Source organism: Archocentrus centrarchus, chromosome 22 (genome assembly GCF_007364275.1).
Source record: "Archocentrus centrarchus isolate MPI-CPG fArcCen1 chromosome 22, fArcCen1, whole genome shotgun sequence".
NCBI lineage: Eukaryota > Metazoa > Chordata > Actinopteri > Cichliformes > Cichlidae > Archocentrus > Archocentrus centrarchus.
In genome coordinates, this window is record NC_044367.1 from 23,885,948 (window position 1) to 23,896,136 (window position 10,189).

General features: G+C 42.0%; 2 protein-coding genes across 3 annotated transcripts; one reads left to right on the plus strand and one right to left on the minus strand.

The window, feature by feature from the left end:
• The first annotated feature begins 19 nt into the window (after positions 1-19).
• On the plus strand, positions 20-4,248 carry spdya (speedy/RINGO cell cycle regulator family member A). Of its 2 annotated transcripts, XM_030718282.1 has the most exons (7): positions 20-224; positions 1,027-1,288; positions 1,394-1,452; positions 1,539-1,624; positions 1,761-1,932; positions 2,135-2,357; positions 3,618-4,248. In XM_030718282.1, the coding sequence occupies exons 2-7, from the start codon at positions 1,075-1,077 to the stop codon at positions 3,674-3,676; spliced, it is 813 nt and encodes a 270-aa protein (XP_030574142.1). In that variant the 5' UTR covers positions 20-224; positions 1,027-1,074; the 3' UTR covers positions 3,677-4,248. The 2 variants fall into 2 exon arrangements, with proteins under 2 accessions (XP_030574142.1, XP_030574143.1); XM_030718283.1 differs by lacking the exon at positions 20-224 and having other exon boundaries at positions 1,029-1,316.
• Positions 4,249-4,262: 14 nt separating this feature from the next.
• Positions 4,263-8,821, minus strand: trmt61b (tRNA methyltransferase 61B). Its single transcript, XM_030718284.1, has 8 exons — positions 8,739-8,821; positions 7,820-8,653; positions 7,630-7,732; positions 6,965-7,155; positions 6,737-6,828; positions 4,634-4,836; positions 4,469-4,558; positions 4,263-4,385 (listed from the first exon to the last, which is right to left on the minus strand). The coding sequence occupies exons 2-8, from the start codon at positions 8,576-8,578 to the stop codon at positions 4,351-4,353; spliced, it is 1,473 nt and encodes a 490-aa protein (XP_030574144.1). The 5' UTR covers positions 8,579-8,653; positions 8,739-8,821; the 3' UTR covers positions 4,263-4,350.
• Between the last annotated feature and the right edge of the window lie 1,368 nt (positions 8,822-10,189).

The following is a 10,189-nucleotide window of genomic DNA, read 5'->3' on the forward strand; positions in this document are numbered from 1 at the left end:
ATAATAATTCTCACTACGTTTACAAAGTAGGCTATTTTTACATGACTGCACACCACTGCACGGGGGGTAGTATGGATTGCTTCCATAGGGGTAGACTTTACGGGAGAAGAAGAAGAAAAGGAGCCGTGGCGCCATTGTGCGCGCGCCCCCGCGTGCAGGTGGGTGATGGACGCAGATCCCGAAGCGCGTTCCACAAAGTGCTAGGGCTGTCAGCTACCAGTCTGGTGAGTGACCTGTAGCGACTGCTTTAGACTCACTTTTGTCCTTTTAAAATTTGTTAATGGTTAGTATAATATTTAGGCTTCTCATGAGAACAACACTTATTCCATTTTTTAGGCCGGTTCTTGTGTTTCACTGTGCCACCACTGCTAACATGTCACTTAATCCCTTTTTTGGTCGGTTTTTCTAGCTAGCTGTTAAACTCCTGTGCCGAAGAGACATTTTCAGAGCTGACGCCTTTCTCTTTCTGTTACTGTCGATTTTTAAAAATGTACAGTCAACCTGACTAACTTTAAGTCCTGTTTGCTAAGTGTATTAAATCAGAAGTTATTCGGGGAAACGTACTAGATTGTCTAGGAGGAGCTCCCATTTTGCTAGACGGTCATCCAGGTGTTTTAGGGACTTGAAGCGTCCATCAGGCGCTGTTAACTTGAGCTACACTTTTGAGAGTCCATATTTATAGAGCCAACATAGCAGATATTTACCCTAAAAAATTAAGGAACTAGCTGGAGTAGTTCTCTAGGTAATGTAATTTTAAAATGGCCCCTCAAAAAGGAAGCTAGAAAAACACTTTTTTGAGATAATTGACAGTAGGGAGCTTAAATTTTGCATAATTCATTTTAAGAAGTGTATCTTAAATATAATTTTCAGGTCAGGTGGGAAGTTTCTTTTAAATGTGATGAATTGAGATGGAATGACCCTTTTGGCTTTTGCGAAACATCCCTCTACACAGTAGAAGCCCTGCAGACTAAAGCAATGTTGCTCAGACTCACACGCTCACTGCTCATACCTTTTCTCCATTTTCAGTTGTAACACATCAGAGGCCTCCTTACCACAGATGATTCAAGCTGAAGCATGATGAAAACTCCCCCCTCTGTTACCCTTCGGGTCAAACGCAAAAATGTTTGCCAAATCAGAAGACACCTCAGCCTAAACAGAGCCAATGGTCAAGACACCCAGGGCTTGCTGTGGAATATTCAATCAAACCAGAGAGACCTGTATTATACCAGAATGCATCAGTCAGCTGTTGTCCAGCGGCAGGAAATGGCAGCATACTTCCATCTTTTTGGTAGATAAAAATCCTAACAAGAAAGCAGGTTTCAAATTAGATTCACTCAAGTAAATGTGAAATTGGATTAAGGTTTTCACATATTAAACATCTGTTTGATTACAGAGGATGACCTGATTCAAGGCTTTCTAAGAATGGACTGTTGCTATAAATTGACAGACAAGGTAAAGCTATTACTTTGATGAAAGCTACAAAACTTTCTTGTACTTAATATTAAAACTTACACCATCTTTTCCCTCTAATTCATCAGTACCTCCTAGCCATGACCTTTGTTTACTTCAAAAGGGCCTGCTTCACTATCACTGAATACACCAGAAAGAATTTTTTCATTGCACTGTAAGTTCAAAGAAAAGGCTGAAAATTATGCCTCTGTATTCCGTCATGAAAAGGAACCCTTGTTTTTCCTCTGCTTTCATATGTGATATTTCTTGGCAAACCTACCTCCCTGAACTCGGCTCTCGCTCTCCTGTAGGTATCTTGCCAATACCATGGAGGAGGACGAGGAGGAGAGCAAGTATGAAATTTTTCCGTGGGCACTGGGCAAGAACTGGAGAAAACGGTTTCCCCGCTTCCTTGAGCAGCGAGACAAGCTGTGGGCTCGCATCGAGTACAGAGCTGCTGTCAGCAGGCGCTGCTGTGAGGAGGTACACACAAGTATAATTGCCTGAGGAGACTGATAAATGGTGCATCTGGGGGAATTTTTAAGGGCCTTGTTTTTGCTGCATAGTGCCATTTTTATTGCTTTGGTTTAATGCCAGACATTCCATCTCTAGTGTGTTTTTGTGTGTGTTTTGCATCGACGTGATTTATTTATTTATTTTTATTTCTTGGGCCTCTGTCCTCCAGGTGATGGCCATTGTGTCCTCTCATTTTGTGTGGCAACGGCAGCGGTCTGACCACCATGGCGGTGCCCAGCGGCAATATAGTGACAATGACTGTGTCCGTTTTCCCCGTGGGCCCTCTGCCTCACCGGTGTCCTGTTCCCTATGTAAGCGTGGCACCAGGATAGGTCACAGCTCCTCTCCTCCTTCCAGAAGCTCAGCTATGCAGATACTAAAGGAGGTACCAAGTACGTATAACCAATACTGGTATCCAGGTTTACAGTGTAGTGTATAGTGTAAAGAACTGTTCAGTATTGGGTGCCCTTTTTTTTTTTTTTTATACCAATATTCAGGAAACCCTGCAATCCAAACAGTTAGTGCCACAGTAGTCTGGCAACACGGAAATGACGTAAACATTCCACAGAATGCTGGTATTCAGTGCTCAACGTTTCTTGCGCTTGAACCCACTTCCAAGTGATGTTTTGGGAGGAAACAAAACACAGACGTGACATGAAATTATAAGATCTGGTGTTACTTGCAGGGTTTTAGCCAGCAGTTGATTGCCCGGCACTGTGCCGGGCTGAGAACTTCACTGGTTGGCTGTCTGAACTGTTCGCTATTACCACAGTTAGCAAGCAGGTGTGGGTATTAGCACTAGCAAGCGTTCGTCGACCCCCGCCCTTTTGTCTGATTTTCTTCTATGCTAGTGTCCAGGTCCCTGGTGCAGAATATGGCTACTCATTCAGTTTCTTGGTTATATTGAGGTTTTTTCTAACAAACTGACATGCAGCCACTTTTTTTTTCCCTTTCTTTTTTTTTTTCACATTAAAGCACTGCAGAACAGCACTGGTTAGCACAGCTGTCATCTACTTATTCCCTCCTTGCTGGCTTACAACTTTCACTTTGTATTCACACACATGCTTCTGAAAATGTTTCTATTGCAGGTGTACTTTCAGTTGCAAGTGTGAGTGAATTTCTTTCACTGTTCAACAGAACCAGCATCGGTTGCTCCATTATCCATGCCACAATATCCTCTTTATTTCACTTTAATGTGAAAATAGCCCAGTGACAGCAAGTAAAGCAGGAGGAGGTGGCTGAGGTGAGGGCAGCATGGATTTCTCTACTTAGGCTGCTGCCCCCACAACAATAAGTGGATAAGCATAAGAAAATGGATGGATGGTGATTTTTTTTTTTTTTTTTTTTAAATTCACCACCAATACCTTGTTATCACTGGTAACACCATTACTGGCCCCAGGCCACTGGTTATGTTGGGCCCTGCTGATCTTTTGGTCCTTTACGAATGTGTGTTATCAGAAAGAATTTAGTCCTGCTGTGAAATGGATTCCAACATGCTCTGGAGACCTGCTGCAGGATCTCTCCAACTACACTGGCCCAAATCTAAACAACACTGGACACTTATCTACCGTGCTTATGTGTACTGACGATGCTCTTTGTGATTATATTTAATTCATTCCTAACTACATGTTTCCATCTTCCTTCTCTGTTAGGGAATGATGTACCCTGCAAGTCCACATTCAGCACTTTCATGGACTGGATGAACGAGTAGAGCAACAGCAGGTTCCTGTACCAACCAGGCAGTTAATGCCTCCTTTACTGGATTTAATAGCACTTCACTCTGAAGTAAAAGTCTGAATCCCCAGTTTGTGTCAATCTACTCTAAAGCTGACAGGGTACTGATGTCAACCTAAGTGATCACAACTTATTTTAAGTAACAGTGACAGTGATGTAATGTTTAAAACATGCAAGTTGGCTGTTTGTGGGCATGTGCCAAAAGATTTAGTGTGAAACTGATTCACCAAAGTGTTCTTGGTAGGTAGGTATTTATTTATTTAATTAATTTATTTGTGGATTCTTTCACATCCTATTTTTCACAGATGATAAAATACTTGAATGAACTGAGCGTTGGATACTGTCAGTTACACAGAGGGGTCTGACTGGGTTTGTTTTTAGTGGCGTTGCCAATGTTTCTGTTGGATTCAGCACTTTTATTTTGAATTTTGACATTCTTCACTGCGACCTGCCTTAATATAGTTCACGCAACTGTTCTGTTGCTCTTTACTCACACACAGATCTATCCAGCAGAGCCATTGTAACAAAGAAGACAAATTTTGCAATAAAAAGGCACAAATTGATCTTGACAGCTTTAATTTATTATTTGCTTTAAATTTTTTTGGTTGATGTGAAACAATCTGTTTTCAGGGTTCCCCACAAGCAGAAATTTTACTGCACACACTTCCTCAGTTTCACCAGGAAGGCTGAAAAAGGCAAAAATCACACATTGAACACTGAGTTATATCATCATACAGAAACTGGGACTAGATGTGTGATGACATCTGACCTGTGTGGCTCATTTGTTCAGGATGAGGTCGGGCAATGTAAGGAATACTCCCAAAGGCTGGGTTGGCGCTTTCCTCTGTGGTCAGTTCATCTGAAATAACAATCAAACATGAGTGGAAATACTCAAACAGACTCCATGACAGTCTGCTGTGTTACTTTAAATCACCTTTGTCACTCTCATCTGATGCCTCAGCTTCCTGACTTGGGTTTTCATCCAGCATCTGGGCTTTCCTGTTGCAGTACTGCCCATTTTTCTGAAGGGCTGGGGCCACCACCCATTCTCGGAGTGGAAGCTCAATGATGCGTTCACACAGTAAAGGCAACGCCGAACATCGAATACCCTCCAGCAGGTCAGTGACCTGAGTTATACTGTGGTATAAAGACAGAGTCAACAAAGCAGAAAAGGAAAAAGAAGCCAGTGTGAAATGCCAAGACCTGCAATTGTTCTTAGGCTGGATTCAGGAGCAAGTCAGTCCCTATTTCTTTATTTTAAAATGCAAGAAACGGCATCTTTACAGACTGGTACACAGGGGCGGAGCTTCTGGAGGGGGCTGGGAGGGTGGCACGCCCCCCGGCCCGGGGCTAGCAGGGGCCCGAATGGGAGAGAGGAGAATAAGATTTCAGGTAGCCAGGCCTCAGTATACAGTGTACAACCCACTATACATCACCCATCATTCATGTTTTACACGGGGGTTTTAAAGATTGGCACAGTCAGTACTGGTTGCTCAAAACTTTACAAGACCGACTGACTTTAGTGATGTAGTAGGTGTAAAATATTGAATAAGATGTTGACTGCCTTTATTTTCACTCTAAAGGCCCTTTCACACCGGATGTGTTGCATAAAAACAACATGACATTTTGAATCTTTTGGATGTGAACTTGTCGTGTGACCTATATACACACCGGACGTGCTGCGTTTTTGCGAATAATCAGAGCGCTGCATTTAGCAACATGTGAGTTCATAGCTCAAAACGCGCACTGATGTACTGAATATACAGTGATGCGGGAACAGTAAACTGGTACTATTTTACCTCAGACACACAGCTACACGCTGTTCTGAGTCAGTCGGCTCTCTGAAATTATTCTCTGCCTCCTCACATGTGATCCTAACTCTGTCAACAACAACTGCCCACTGATGATGTGAAATGTGCGCGAAAGCATCCGTGATGCAGCTTCAACTCCTGGATCAAACCATGAAACTCTCCCTGCTGCCGCTTTCTAATGTGTTGGATGAACCCAGAATCTCTTTTTCTTCCTTCTCTTGTTTAGAAAAATCACAACCTCATTCCATCATCGTTTGATGTCGGCTTCCTTTCTTTCACAGTGCGTTTTATGAGGGCAATTTAGTCGCAAAAACGCAGCGCGTCCGGTGTGTATGTAGTTTACACGACAGGTTCGCATCCGAAAGATTCGGAATTTCATGTTTTTACGCAACGCATCCGGTGTGAAACGGCCTTAAAGGCCTTAGGTGGAGCATTTTTACGGACTAAGCTAACATGAGTGGCACTTCATAACATACACATTCCCGCTGTTCTGGGCATGTGTATGTTATAAAATGATGTTATGATGAGCTTTATTATTTGGGTATAAAGGGCCCGGTCATTTGCCCCGCCCCCGGCCCGGCTCTGATTTGTTCCGCTAGTGCTGGTACAAAACAGGTTTTGACCTCTGGATACTTTAACCTTTCATATACAGGTTTGCAGTGGGTGAAATTTGTTAACTCATCTGGAGTTATACATTGAGAGCTTAGTAGCTGGATGCTTTGACAGGTGTCTACAGCTGTCTGCAAAGCCACACTGCTGCTAATTTGTCACTAAAATGGAACCCTTAACCCTTTTTATCCTCCCACACAAAATAAAGCATGAACAATGTCATCAATATAATAATGTCTCAAGGCATTTTATATTGTAAGGTAAAGACCCCAATTAATAATTTATTAATAATTAATTATAATATAGCTTATATAAATAGACATTATGTAGTATACACCATTGTACAAGAGTGCAATACACGGTCCTCTAATTTGTTAACTGGAACTGCATTGTGTCTCTTCTAGGATGTGCTTACCAAGAAGTATTTTTAGAAATGGTAAAGATAATCACAGAATATCAATCTCTTACCTCAGGATTAAAGTAGTTTCATTTGTATTCTTAATATTGAAAACATATTTTTGCTGGAATATGTATTAAACAGGTAAAAGTTTTTGGATAAAAGTTCAAGGCAGAGACAAAACTGTTTTTCCTGACAATGAAACAGCAGAGTTTCGTACTTTGCGAGGTAGATGGTGCACACAGCTCCAGGGTGCAAATGTGGAATCACAGTGGGTAAAACCAGGTGAGGGTTGATCAGGTCAAGAGCAACCTGCAATAGAAATGAGCCACTTGATAATTAAATCTACTTCCAAGAGTCTTAACTGTTCAGGTGGTGCTGTATTAACGTGAGGAACAGAAAAAAACAAATAAATAATAAAAATGGCACATTTCAACCCGACACTCACCGCGTGAAATCCCCGACCAGCAAGGAGTGAAGAGGCTGTGCAGAGGTCAGCGTTGTGAAACTGGACATTGTCAGGCCACTCCTCCCCTCGTCGCAGACTCCACGCCGTCCTCCAGTGCTTGTAGTTCAGCTTAGCTCTCCTGTAGTGATCCTCCCTGACCTCTACGCTCAGCACGCTGCCCTTAGAGCCAACTGGGCAAAACAAAAACATCATTAATTAGATTCCACTGCAAGGCGTTAGACTTTGTCTAGATGTCTTTGTCCCTGAGGAAATGTGACAGCCCCTTTCCTTCGCATCATAGAAATGATTATCATTGGTTTTCATGAAGATTAATGAGGACAGTGAGCACTTATGAAGTTGAGTCATTCCCCGGACGCCAGTTCAGATAGATATTTGATCCACACTGTTACCCTTTATCTTTGCTTCATTATAAAAATCAGTTCACATTAAATTGTTCATTTAATACATCCTTTGTGTTCATTTAATGAGTCAGTCTGCTGTATATCTTATATTAATTTTTTACCTCTTTAAGAGAAGAATTATTGCAACTCAATATTTATTGCAACCCATGCCTCCACCCTGACATCAGCTGTACGCTAAGATCTTCACAGTCGCCAGTTCTTGACTTAACACCTAACTGGGATTTTTAACATGCGAGTGCAAACCTGCTCTGGACAGGAACAGAGACATGGCCCCTGACCCAGACCCAGACTCCAACACACAGTCTCCCTCTGTGACATCCATCATCATTAACATTGAAGCTGCATCCTGAGGAAGGAGAAACACTTAACAGATTATCTGTATGAACACTAAAGCTGGAAAGTGTACGTGTATGGTGCATGCACTACTCTCTACCTTAGGGTAGGCAATGGCAGGCCCCCTCTTCATGAACAGCACATAATCCTCGAGACTAGCTCGTCTTATAAAGATGGGGACCCCCCTGTTAGTCTTCAGAAACTGCCCCGCTGGCTGTCCGGCAATGTCATTGTGCAGTATGACCCCCCAGTTGCTAGGCAGACGGGCCCCTGTCTGCAGCTGGAACATCTTCCTGAATTCCGACCACCTCTTTTTGCGATACTCAGCAACAAGTAGCTCTCCACAGGTAAGCAGCCTCTCCCCAGGTAGAGTGGGCCATAGCTGCTCTTCCCTATGATGAGCTGACAAAGTGTCTGGCTCCTCTGCTCCAACAAGTGGACTGGGAGTCTCAGCTGGGAGTTCAGCCTTTTTCTCAATTTCCTCATCCACACCTTCCACTTGTGTGTCATTTGTGACTGATCCTTGGATGTCTGCCCCCTTATCTGGCTCCTGCTCTCTCAGCTGCATCACCTCGGGGCTCAAGGTGTCCTCGGGCAGCAGGCGGCTGATCCTTTCCAGCGGGGACAGAGGTCTCCTCCTCCTGGATGTCAGCTTGGTACTCAGGCGTGAATAGTCTGAGGTGCCCTCCTTATCTTCGTTACACTTCACAGAAGCAGCTGAAAAAGTTCTTGAGTCCCTGACACGTTCATTGAGTTTCACAAGTAAATCCCTGTGCCTGCTGTGTCTCCGACTGGATGCGCAAACTGACATCATTCTGTGCGTAAACATAAGTCTCAGGAGCACGACTTTCAGAGCCATTATATTGAGAAAAAAAAAACGACACAAAGTCAAAGCTGTGATCTCGATGCCACCCGGTGGGGAAAGCAGAAAAACCTACAGTCACACAAACACAACGTGTTGACCTGCGGAATAAAACCCAAAGCAAATGCACATTCAATCCTGCAACAATGGGACTTACAGTGAAGAAGTTTTGAATTTGTCTCGGTTTCTCGTTAATCCGGCTGTTCACATACTCAAGGAGGACACCATGCTGGACGCCCGCATGTGTACAACGTCATAATTAAGCGACTGGTGTACTGATTTAAGTCTACCAGCAGAGAGCGATGCTGTAACCAAAATGCATTATTCACAACATAAATGGCTTTGTACTATGAAAACACAGATACTACTTGGAAATACATTTGCCTTTAATCGTTTCCCCAGTAAAAACAGACAATAGAGGGATTTTTGACTTGTACTGAACATTAAATTGCAACCCCAAACTTTCAGATGAAAACAATGTGTGTCTTCATGATTTTTTATTTTATATATTATGCAAATTTAGCAGACTTTTTTTGCGTTTGCTGTATTTGTCTTATCTATATTTATTTGTTTTTATTTATTTATTTTTAATGAACCTTCTTCCATATATATATATAATATATATATATATATATTGAGTTCATCTCTTGGTGATGCATTCAAGAGCCTGTCAAAGAAATTTACAATTTGAGGATATGAGGATCCTATAGGGTGATGCAGAGATAAGTACCCTACAAGTCGTGTTATTTATGGGTAGTTGTAAAATAAATTGGAATACCCGAGTTACGATGCCACTTATTTTGTCAGTGCAAGTAAATGCACTGACCGATTGTAAAGTTTGATATTTACAACTAAGAATGTGCTGGCTTTGGACGTTGCAGGGAAACTTAAATCAACCTGCTTGTTGTTTCATCTGTCTGGATTTCTGTATTCACTCTGTCCCGCAAAAATCTGTTGGCTAACAAAAGGAAAGAACTGCTGTATAAAAGCCTGCATAAATCATATCCATTAAATTTGGCCCTGAGACAGACAGGCCACCTGCCCGTGGGATACCCCACCTTTCACCTTATGGCAGCTGGGATAGGCTCCAGTCACCCCGCGACCCTGAATTGGATAAGTGGACGAAAATGGATGGATGGATGGATGGATATTTTTGGAGCAATGAACAATATGTTATTTCCTCATTATTTCAGGCAGATTTGTCATTCATTAAATTAAATTTCTCTCTTATATAGTAAATAAAGAATCATATGTATCTTCAAACATTCTTATGTTTAAAAACCTACAATAATTCAATGATTTTGTTCATTTATGTATTTTTACCACTACTAAGGCTGTTTCTTTTTGTCTTTGGTCCCCTTTTTATATTAAAGGGTTGGGGAATAAAAACAAAATTACATATAGTTACATATAGCATATAGTAGTTTAAGTAGCAATAACCAAGAAATAGCAACAATATTTGATTAGCACCCCTAAGACATATGAAATACAAAATAAAGAGTAGTAAGAAAAGGGAGAACAAGCATGAAAGAGCAAGTAATTCTACCAGAACAGGCTTTTTAATCACAGAAATGTCCAACCGGCTACTGTAGTCAGTGCAAGGGAAGG